We start from the raw sequence: 12,157 nt of genomic DNA, 5'->3' as shown, positions 1-12,157 counted from the left end.
AGTCCCCCCCAAAGACTAATCCATAAGATTTTAAACCAAGTCTTCTAAATGCAGGCCAATATTTGTTTGCCACTTTTTTTTAACAGTGGCTTGCAGAATAATTTCCAAGCATGTGGTTTTAATGGCATTAAAATCTACACACAAAAAAACCTTAATATTGAAGTGAGTGGAAAAGAAATATCACGAACATTTGCAAAAATTATTGAAAAAATTAAAACTCTAAAAACTGATTTTGTGAACTTTCCCATTGCTATGGAAAAAAAGGACTTTTGATCAGTAGGCTGCCATAATAAAGGGTCACATTATCTCACTAGAAATTAACTTTTCTAAAGAAGACTCCAGACTTAAACATTGTTATAAAGACCAAGGTGCTACCAAACCAACCGAAACAGGTGCAGGACATCCCCCAAACTTCCCATGAAGCATTGATGTATTCATTATTATAAAGGGGGAATATGGTTTAACTATGGATGACAGGTGCATGCAACCAAGAGCTATAATATTTATATGTTATTTAATGCTATGTATATATTTAATTTAAATATATTTCAGTTGTTGATAGATGACCTTGCCATGTTTGGATTGACAGCCTGTATATCAGTGAGAAAGTCAAACCCAGATCAGACCTCTGTGTTTTCACATTCTAGAGATTAATAACAATTCAAAGTTTCAAAATATAATAACCCTAAAAAAATGAAATAGACAACTAAAATGTGGCTTCTACACTTTATTGGTGTCAAAGCAAAAGAACACAAATATATTTGCACAAATATCAGTATCCATTATACATTGTATAATGACAATAGTTCAGACAGATCCGAGATGATGGGCGTCACATGTTCACCGAGGCTTAGTTGTCAGGTGTTGCTTTGGGGCTCTGGTCGATTAGGTTCTTATCAACTGTGTCGAGATAAAACCAGGGTCCATCTCCTTTTGCCCTCATGTGTTTCCGAACTTGAAGTTGCTTTTGTCTAAGAAGAAAAAATAGAGAGAGATTATACTTTATAAAAAGAATAAGCAGTAACTAGGAAAGTACAAGTGGTTGCAGGTTCAATTTGAAATGAGTTATTGCAATATTAACTGCTTTTAAAAAGAAACCTTAAAAAAATAAATAAATAAATAAAATCGCAGTACAGATGGTCCCCAAGTTGCGATGGTCTGACTTTTTTGGTCTTACAATGACGATAGCGATACGACAAAATTGTAAAAATATTTTAAATTTCACGCAACAGGCATATTCAGCAGTGTACGATGTACGATATATGCGTTGGACACCGCTGGGATGAGCGTATCTCTCGCCCTGTGAGATGCCCCACTCTCGCTAGCGGTCGGCAAAGTAGAGTTGTCCCAGTGTTAGTGTGATTTGTTTTCCGGTTTCAAACGGTTTTAAATAGCAATTTTAGTTATAAAAGCATGTCTTAAAAGTGCCCAAGTATGTCTTCTGCTGGTAGTGGAAAAAAAAAGAAGATGAAAGCCATCAGAAAATGAAAAATTATAAAATCAGCATGAAGCAGAAAATCTGTCACAGTCATAGCACCATCTTCGACTTACAATATTTTTCACTTAAGATGGGGTTGTCGTAAGGTGTCTCCATCGTAATTAGAGGACTACCTGTATTGCCTTGCAATACTGATATCACTAGGATCTTTATTACAGGCTTTACTTTACATTTTAACAGCCTACATGATCAGTCTCAGGTGAAATAGAGCAGACAAGAATACCTCTTAATGTGGTGATCTAAAGTATACCAAAGTTTTGGCACTCATTACTTTAAATATTGCTATTTACATTTTTATGTAAAATGACACTTTTTTGATACATTTAACAAAAGCAATTAAATATTTTTAGAAAAAGAACAAAAAGATTCATCCTAATCTTTTACTGTTCATTCAATGTTTTTTTCCATAACGTTACATTCTAAAATTAAACCTTAAACATTACATTTGCTGCCATGTGGAATTAAATTCCCCTTAAGTGCATCTAAACAGACAACATCTAAATGCAAAAAAGTGTTCGACACTTGGATCCATAAACATGCTAAACATCTGTTTACAGCTGACCGTCTGCCTCCATACAACTTAACGAGGGGACTTTATTGAAACTTGCAAGGAACTTTATTCCAGAATGATCAACTAAAATATTAGACAACTTTAATAGAAGACTGATAAAAGAGGTCCATAACATCATGACAGCATGACTGTCAGTGACCTAATTTATTTGCTGACTGCAAAGACAAGTTAGGTCGACAGAGCGCATCATCGGGACCAACCTGCCTTCCCTCCAGGACCTGTACATGTCCCGACTCAGGAAGCAGGCTGGAAGAATTGTAAGGCGCTCCTCACATACTGTATACAGTCTGTTCAGACTCTGGCAGGCAATATAGACTGATCAAAAGGAAAAAAAAAAGAATCACCAGAAAAATAGCTTTTTCCCCAGGTACTAATCTAGGTCTTGTTTAGTCCAGCACAGCTGTATGTGTAAATGTGCACTGGTGCTTTGCGCTAAACAAATTCCTTGTATGCTCAGGCATTCTTGGCCAATTAAGCTGATTCTGACTGTCACTGACATAATTACTTCTTAGTCCATATGCAGACAAAAAAAAAGGATATAATGTGGAAAAGCAGGTGAGTCCATAGCATTAACAGCTTACCTCATTTCAGCCTTTTCAGCCTCAATTTGGATAAGTGCCATCATTTTCTCATAATCCTTTACCGGGCTGTCGTAAATGTTCCGAGCAATCCACCGAGTAATGGGATGCTTGGATAAAATGAAACAAAGAAATCCATAATATACTCAGTTTTCAAATTTTTTGTGTCTAGACAGCTCTTGATTTAAAAAATTTAATAAAATAAAAAACACACACTACCCGATTTGTATTGTGCACACAAATATTATTACAAAATAATTATAAAAACTGTACCTTATAGTACTCCCAATGCTCTGGCTCATAGCCCTCAGGGATTTCAGTTAATTCAGCCTCACCTAGGAAATAATGTCTGTGTTATACCTGAAATACACCATGTTTAATCAATAATATCCTGTACTGTTTAATAGGAACGTGACTTACCGATGAAGACATTCACAAATGTTACAAGTGCTGCAACAGGAATCCCAGTGAGCAGGATGTAATATTTCTGAGGCAGAGAGAATGAAGAACAATAATATCGGGTCAAAATGTCATTTTCCTACCATCTTTTATACTTATGTTGTAAAACTTTCTTTCGGCTTCTCCCGTTAGGTATGATGTAACTAGCGAATTGTTAAGTTCTTCTACAACTGGTCTATTAAATCATATCTGCAGCTGCAATCATGGGTGGGGGGAAAAAAGTATACCCTCCTTTTCTATGCTTTTTAGGTATCAGGCTAAACAACAACTATGTGTTTAAGTCTTACCAGTAAATGAAGAAATCTTCTGTCATAAAAGTCAGTGGGCTTAATGACAAACATCCTCTTTCCATGACTTCCATAACGGACAGCAACTGTTACAGAAACATAGTACAGTAAGTTACAGAGCATCCTGCCTTCTACACTGGTCTCAGATTGGGATTTATATTAAACATATTTTAAAATTGGGGCTCAAAATGGTTATAGTGCAGGTCATGAAGCATGTTTTGGTACCAGTGATGCACTTATCAATATCTATAATCCAAGTGAATGTAACCGTATTTACACATTGAGTTATATTTGATTATATTATTTACACCGATCAGGCATAATATTATGACATTATTAAATTATGACCAGTAAGTGAAAAACACTGATTATCTCTTCATCATGGCACCTGTTATTGGGTGGATATATTAAGCAGCAAGTAAACATTTTGTCCTCAAAGTTGATGTGTTGGAAGCAGGAAAAATGAGCAAGCATAAGAATTTAAGCGAGTTTGACAGGGACCAAATTGTGACAGCTAGACGACTGGGTCAGAGTGTCCCCAAAACTGTCGTTCTTGTGGGATGTTCCTGGTCTGCAGTGATCAGTATCTATTAAAAGGGTTCCAAGGAAGGAACAGTGGTGAACTGGCGACAGGGTCATGGGTGACCAAGGCTCATTGAATGTGGGGAGCGAAGGCTGACCCGTGTTGTCCGATCCAAAAGATGAGCTCCTGTAGCTAAAATTGCTGAAGTTGTTAATGCTCGATGTGTCAGGGATGTTTTGGCAGCAAAAGGGGGACATAATTTTATGCCTGATCAATGGCCATAAAGTTATTCCTGGTCAGTGTATATAGGCAACCTGTAGGGTTCGGAAATATGACCTACACTACATAGCCAACAATTGAATACATTGCAATTTAATACATTGCAGAGGAGCTGCAACCTATGCTATCTATTTGTCTGAAAACAGCCTATCAAGCAATATACATGACAAGAAAGTACAACTAACCCTGTAATGCTGCTCCAAATGCTCTTAGTATTCAGTTAGATTTGTTATACTGCACTCTTACATTTTCAAATTTAATTGGTTAGCTGGTGATATATTTCTCATAGCATCAGCTCTGCCAATGTGCGCTGCAGAGCAGTCTATAGTCTATATTCTATAGTAATTACTAATTGATAGGAAAATAGCAAAATGTTAATTCATCATTTATTCTGTAATGTCAACACATTGCAATAGTCAGGAGGACAGAATAGGAATTATATCCTTCAGCATTTTTTAGGGCTGTAACTATTCCTCAAGTGTGTCATTTGATTACAATAATTAGTTTAGTCCTTTTAACTAAACACTGAGCACTGTGTTTTCCACGGTCCATAATTACTGATGCACTGCCCGCTAAACTCTGGAGCACTCTGGACAGGTAACACAGAAGACGCTGCAGAATGAAAAATGGAGGAACGGGAAGAAAACAGTGAGATTTAAACTTGGATGTCGTTTGTGGAAAACTTAAACCAGCTTTTCCGGAGAAAAGTACTTTTGAACGCACTGTATTTGTATTTTGATGTAATATGGCAATTAAATGCACTAAATAAGTTTAGTTTTCACCAATTTTCTTGTATGCAATTTTAACAATAAAAATGTATCTAAATGGAAGAACAAATTACAAGCTCATTTTAAGAGACCTGCCTTATTTTCTCTCTCTTATTTAGTATTGCTCTGTAATAAAGAAAAATGCTTCTTATTACAAAAAAAATTGACAGCAGCAGCCCCAGCATTTTTTTTCTAATTACCTTCAAGAAAAAGAGATTGTTTATAGCCTCTATAACATAACAAAAACTAACTTAATCTAAAACAGAAACCATATACAGATAAAATAATAAAAATAGCTGGCATACTGCTGCAGTACAGTCGGACAAAAAAAAAAAAAAACACTGGGTTTTGCTGTTAAAAAAACAAAAAAAAACAACAACAACAGCGAATCATGTCATGGATTATTTTTATACTGGAACACACTTCACTGCATTTCACGAATTAAATAAATGCATTAATATAAAAAGTACAAAATGAATCGAGTTATAATAAAAACAGTTTCTGTTGTATTGTGTCTGGGGGGAAAAGAAGCTCTAGATGAGCAGTACAACGTCGTACTTATATAAAATTTACAAATTTGGAAAGGAAACAAACATAAGGATTGATCAGATGTTACACTTCTGTCTATCCTTTAGCGTTTTCTGCTGATGTACTCAGCTGGAACAACATCATTACATTATTAACCAGCCAGTGATAACTAACAGTATGAGTATTTTTAATACACTTACAGTAACAGGATTAGCGTTACAATAATAACTTCTTAAACCAAACTTGTAATAAAGAAAACGCACTCCATAAAAAATACCCTGTGTGTGGGGTTCTTTTGTAATAAGCATGTATCCGTTTAGTATACAGACTGCCTTCATATCTCAGCCTGGCCTAAGCAACTCGAACACAGCAGGACAAGGTCACTGTGAATAATACACCGTCTGTGGGAATATATCATGAAGTTCTACAAAAACGATGATGGATTACCTTGCTCTGAGCGCACTACTGCCCGGGAAAGGAGCTCTGCAGACTGGTTGGCACGTTTTAAAGGGTTTATCCTGGCTGCAAAAGCCGCCGCAGCTCGCAGGACGCTCAGAGCCGCCATGTCTGTTTTTGAGAAAACTTCACCGATTGGCTCGTCGCTCTGTAGTGACGTAACATGCGCGACGAAAGTAGAGTCTCTTATTGGGTTTTAGTCGACGTTCCCGTTTAAATTAGTATTTTTTTGGTAGACATTGATGTACTACACATTACATTTCTTTAAATAATATTACGATTAATCGGTCACACAGTTTATGTTTGCGTTTGTGTTTTACCTCTGTCACGTCGCATATGCTACAACTACGTTATACAAACATAGGCAACGCTAAATAAAATCTCAAAAAAATATCGAAATATTTGTTTTAAAATATGCAATCATAATTTATTTGTGTTTTAATATATGCAATCATCTCACGTGATAGGAATTTAATTGTTCAAGGTAAAACGAGGAATTGCATAGACTGTTTTGAGCTCATGTTGCCAAATTGTACTTAAGCCCTGCATTCATCAATAACATAGTGCTTAGTCTTGTTTTGACAGGAGTAATGCTTATTAGTAATATTATTATTAGTATCGGTCAGTAGTTTTCTCCCTTTATTTATTGGTGCTGAAGCTAACTTTCTAATAGCGTAAAGAATTTCATTTGGTGTTCTGTGCGATTCGGATTAGATTTTAAAAAAGAGAAATTATCTGGCAACCCTGCTCAACGTTGACATTGGTTTTCAAGATGGCGGCGGCCACTGCATGCCGTCTTGCTTCAGTTTGCAGACAATTTCAAAGCGTTGTTAAAATATCTTTGCCGAACAAAGCTCAATATTCATCACATGTATTAGTTAACAACTATCATTCCTGCATCCAAAGGTATTTTTTATTCTTAAAATCCAAGCCTTTTCTTTAACATTAACCTTTGTTAGCAGGTCAGGAAGCGAGGGATGATAATGGATAAGTGGGCATCATTAATAGAATGTATTATAAGTGTTTGACTTTCTACAGGCAAAACTACAATCTTCATCGATTCAGCCGTCCTGACCATGCTCGCCTTCTCCATACCTCCGCAAGCAAATGGGGCCTTGAGGAATTTTTTGATTTGCCTGCAAACTGGGGAGAGAGCACAGTTAAATCAGGTTCCACTGATCCTCTATCACATTTACAAATCTGGATGCATTTTTTCCCCTTTACTTTACTCTGCACCTTTTCTGTCTTTCGTTCTATTAATCTATTATTAATCTTGAAATAAAAGCCAGGGGGAGAGTATTTTATTGGTGAAGAAAGCATTTTGCACATGTCAGTGTATGAGAGATGATTCTTCCTAATTATCCACCTTGACTTTTGTTTGTTTGAATTCTCCTAGGTTCTCCATGGACAGCCAAACAGCTGAGAGCAAAGAGCAATGAAGACTTGCACAAGCTGTGGTAAATCTTCATATCTGATTCCACTCAGATTTCTAATAATCAAAAAAGCAAACAAATCACATACCCACCAAAAACATACAATATGAGCTAATAGAGTAATCAAATCCTATCTATATATATATAAAAAAACACAAAACATTTACGCTAGGAGGTAATAACAAAATCATTAAATAATATTTTTTTTTACTAAAAAAACAACTTCAAAAATATCAATCAAATGACAGTGAAATAGCTTTATAGGCTTAGGAGTTGCTGAAGGTAGTGAGAGTATCCAGGTAGGATACATTGAAGAAAATAAGTATTTGAACACCCTGCTGTTTTGCAAGTTCTCCCACTTAGAAATCATGGAGGGGTCTGAAATTCATTGTAGGTGCATGTCCACTGTAAGAGACATAATCTAAAAAAAAAAAAATCCAGAAATCACAATATATGATTTTTTTTAACTATTTATTTGTATGATACAGCTGCAAATAAGTATTTGAACACCTGTCTATCAGCTAGAATTCTGACCCTCAAAGACCTGTTAGTCTGCCTTTAAAATGTCCACCTCCACTATGTTTATTATCCTATATTTGATGCACCTGTTTGAGGTCGTTAGCTGCATAAAGACACCTGTCCACCCCATACAATCAGTAAGAATCCAACTACTAACATGGCCAAGACTAAAGAGCTGTCCAAAGACACTAGAGACAAAATTGTACACCTCCACAAGGCTGGAAAGGGCTACGGGGAAATTGCCAAGCAGCTTGGTGAAAAAAGGTCCACTGTTGGAGCAATCATTAGAAAATGGAAGAAGCTAAACATGACTGTCAATCTCCCTCAGACTGGGGCTCAATGCAAGATCTCACCTCGTGGGGTCTTAATGATCCTAAGGAAGGTGAGAAACCAGCCCAGAACTACACGGGAGGAGCTGGTCAGTGACCTGAAAAGAGCTGGGACCACCGTTTCCAAGGTTACTGTTGGTAATACACTAAGACGTCATGGTTTGAAATCATGCATGGCACGGAAGGTTCCCCTGCTTAAACCAGCCCATGTCCAGGCACATGGGCCCATATCCAGTTTGCCAATGACCATTTGGATGATCCAGAGGAGTCATGGGAGAAAGTCATGTGGTCAGATGAGACCAAAATAGAACTTTTGGGTCATAATTCCACTAAACGTGTTTGGAGGAAGAAGAATGATGAGTACCATCCCAAGAACACCATCCCTACTGTGAAGCATGGGGGTGGTAGCATCATGCTTTGGGGGTGTTTTTCTGCACATGGGACAGGGCGACTGCACTGTATTAAGGAGAGGATGACCGGGGCCATGTATTGCGAGATTTTGGAGAACAACCGGCTGGGTCTTCCAACATGACAATGACCCGAAGCACACAGCCTGGATAACCAAGGAGTGGCTCTGTAAGAAGCATATCAAGGTTCTGGCGTGGCCTAGCCAGTCTCCAGACCTAAACCCAATAGAGAATCTTTGGAGGGAGCTCAAACTCCGTGTTTCTCAGCGAAAGGCCAAAAACCTGACTGATCTAGAGAAGGGTTCGGATTCACGTTACGCCAGTGGCTCTAAAAGTGTGGGGCGCGGCCCTCTAGTGGCGAATGTGGGCATGACAGGTGGGGCGCAATGAACGGCAGGATTTATAAATATTTGTTGTTCTCAATAAACCTTCATTTATGATTTTCTATGTTAAAAATTAAGGTAATACACTCAAAGCCATCACAAACAAAAAATAGTTATACTTTAATTTGCTATTATGGATGCTATTTGATGTTATTTATCATGCAGCATAAATAAATAACACTAATACTAATAGATAGATAAATAAATAGAAGGATTAAAATAGAGCCTGTAATCAGTGACCGGTATCAGATGACACAGCTTCCGGTGATCTGGGATCGGCCCTAAAAATCCTGATCAGAGCACCCCTAAGTGTGTTTGTTTGTATGTGTGTGTGTGTGTATGTATGTATGTATGTGTGTATATATATATATATATATATATATATATATATATATACACACATATATATATATATATATATATATATATATATATATATATATATATATATATATATATATATATATACACATTTGTTTACAGTATCTAGTCAATGTGTATCTTGTATAGCAGTACAGATTTACTGTCCTCTGATAACTCAACAAACAGCCATTATTGTGAACATGTCAAAACTGTCCAAAATGTCAATATTTTGTGAGCACCATCGTTCTCTAGCACTGTCTAAATCATCTTAGCCATGGAATTCACCAGAGCTGCACAGGTTGTTGCTGGGATCCTCTTCCACTCCTCCATAATGACATCACGATGCAGCTGGATGTTAGACACATGGTGCTTCTCCGCCTTCGACATGATGATGACCCACAGGTGCTCAATAGGGTTGAAGTCTGGAGACATACTTGGTCACTCCATCACCTTCTTCAGCAAGGCAGTTGACATCTTGGCGGTGTGTTTGGGATGTTGGAAGTTTGAGAGAATTGTACTCAAAGCACCAAATTTTAACTGCTCTAATACAAGAGGCACAAATTTGTATGGTCAAGCAGAAAAAACATGAACATGATGAATAGGACGTGTGGCTTTGTATGGTTTAGTGACGTACAGCTGTTATCAGTTAGGGTGTACTCACTTTTGTTGCCAGCTATTTTGACAATAATGGCTGTATGTTGAGTTATTTTCAGAGGACATTAAATCTGTACTGTTATTAAAGCTGCACATCAACTACACTGAAATATATCCAATTTCCTGTCTACAGTATTGTCCATTGAGAAGATTATACTAAAACGGTTGCTGAAATGTGAAGGGTGTACTCACTTTTGTCTGTATATTTATGAGTCAGGGGTTCATTGTGTTCATGCTTATCATTCATTAATCTTAAGATTATACTGTTCGTCATTGCAGGTATGTTCTTCTAAAGGAAAAGAATATGTTGCTTACTATAGAACAAGAGGCGAAACGTCAGTGTGTCCCAATGCCTAGTCCAGAACGTGTCAAGAAGGTAAGCACGTTTTCAGGTTGCCAATACCATCCGTGTGGGTAGTTTCCAATAAAATATTTATTTATTGGACTATCACTATTTTTAGACAATAGCAAAATACCAATATACTTAGAACACATTGAAATCCTTTGTTTATTTTGTATATTTAGTATTTTATATATTAGTAACCAAACTGATACCTAAAATACTATCATTTTATATACCTTTCGTGACTCTCATCCTCAAACTTAGTTATATTCAGTAGGAAAACCACAATGCTTAAAACTAGAGGTGCCCAAACTCTGTTTAACGAAACTTAAAGCACAATAAGAAAACAATTACATTTATTGTACAATAATAGCTAATACAGCTATTCAGTGGCCTCTAATGAGAGACAAAGCTGTTCCTTTTCTTATTTATTTATATATATTTTCCCCAATTAGATTATTTTTTTCCCCCCTCTTCTTATATATACACAAAGGTCACCATAGGCCAACTTTGCCTCTGGGCAAAAGTTTGTGCATCTCTGCTTTAAATCTTGTTATAAGATCTTAGTTTGGAGTCAGTGAGGGCACCAGGAAGACAGGATGTGGTAGATAAATTACAGATTTCTTTAATAATGTCCACATAATCCAGCTGTTTAAATAAAATGCCCATTATACAGATGTGGTGATTTTTTTTGGCTCGTTTGGGTATTTTTACTGCTGAACTATCCTCTGAATAGCTCTCACACAAAATTTCAGTACCCACTGAACCACATTTAGGAATTTAGATAAATAGAATTTATCTGAACCAGAATTTACTTGTATATACATAGTATATAAAACTTTCACTACAAATTGCAGACCTGCCCAGGTTGTTCAAACCCTTCTTGGAGAGCCACCAATTTAGATAATAACCAAAGGTGGTGGTGGTTTTTTTTTAAGGTGGAAAGGTCCATGCAGAGGCTTGATAGCGTTGTGAAAGAGCGAGAAAGTGCGCTCCGTTTACTACAGACAGGACAAGAAAAAGGCAGACCTGGAGAATGGAGGAGAAACGTTTTTGGCAAAACGATCTGGTAAGCAGTTCTATTTTATCCCGACGACAGGCTTGTGCGTGGATCTAGAATTTCAATGTAACATGGCATTTTTTTATGGTTTATGAACTAGGTACCGTTTTAGAGAACATCCTGTCCCCTGGAACATGAACAAGATCTACAAGAGGAAACGTTTCTATACACCATCATTTGTCACCCCTTATATAAGGTAAGGCCCAAACCCTAGATAAACAACTTTATGACTAGGAAAAAATTTAAGTGGGAGATATTGTCAACATGCTATTTTCTTTTCTTTCAGACTGAGTCTTGAGAAACACCTGAAGAGTAAAATGAGGAGAGAAAGGAAAGAGAAACAAAACCAGAAGAAACTTAGTGAGATTTTCCCTAAAAAGACTGCACAAGCGTAAGACCAGATGGCCAAGGCTCAATGTCAACTGTTAAATATATGAACCCATTTCTTCCTGTGTGAATTGGTCCCTGGCTTTTTATACTGGTGATACCTTATGCATGCAGATATGATGTTACATTGCAGGTGCAGTGTTTCAGACAGGGTTTGCTGTACATTGAATATGGATTATATATGTATCAAAGGCTACGTGAACACTGAAACTGATTGTTGAAGGCATTTCATGCGTCTGTGTGATTATTTAAAAAGGTAGGGGGGGTTTTTTGTATGTGGACAAAATCACTCCTGTTTGCTTTAAGATAACATAAGTATCAATGTAAATTTCA

At 36.9% G+C, this 12,157-nt stretch overlaps 2 protein-coding genes across 2 annotated transcripts; one reads left to right on the top strand and one right to left on the bottom strand.

Moving 5' to 3' along the window:
- Nucleotides 1-712: 712 nt before the first annotated feature.
- Nucleotides 713-6,109, bottom strand: ndufb5 (NADH:ubiquinone oxidoreductase subunit B5). Its single transcript, XM_046850089.1, has 6 exons — nt 5,938-6,109; nt 3,394-3,479; nt 3,068-3,134; nt 2,921-2,982; nt 2,651-2,757; nt 713-971 (listed from the first exon to the last, which is right to left on the bottom strand). Exons 1-6 carry the CDS (start codon nt 6,053-6,055, stop codon nt 851-853), a joined length of 561 nt encoding a protein of 186 aa, XP_046706045.1. The 5' UTR covers nt 6,056-6,109; the 3' UTR covers nt 713-850.
- A 138-nt stretch (nt 6,110-6,247) lies between these two features.
- On the top strand, nt 6,248-12,050 carry mrpl47 (mitochondrial ribosomal protein L47). Its single transcript, XM_046850077.1, has 7 exons — nt 6,248-6,852; nt 6,985-7,115; nt 7,343-7,403; nt 10,314-10,410; nt 11,316-11,446; nt 11,538-11,633; nt 11,724-12,050. Exons 1-7 carry the CDS (start codon nt 6,719-6,721, stop codon nt 11,830-11,832), a joined length of 759 nt encoding a protein of 252 aa, XP_046706033.1. The 5' UTR covers nt 6,248-6,718; the 3' UTR covers nt 11,833-12,050.
- Nucleotides 12,051-12,157: the final 107 nt, after the last annotated feature.

Source organism: Silurus meridionalis, chromosome 1 (assembly GCF_014805685.1).
Source record: "Silurus meridionalis isolate SWU-2019-XX chromosome 1, ASM1480568v1, whole genome shotgun sequence".
NCBI lineage: Eukaryota > Metazoa > Chordata > Actinopteri > Siluriformes > Siluridae > Silurus > Silurus meridionalis.
This window is presented reverse-complemented; position numbering and strand designations above follow the sequence as displayed.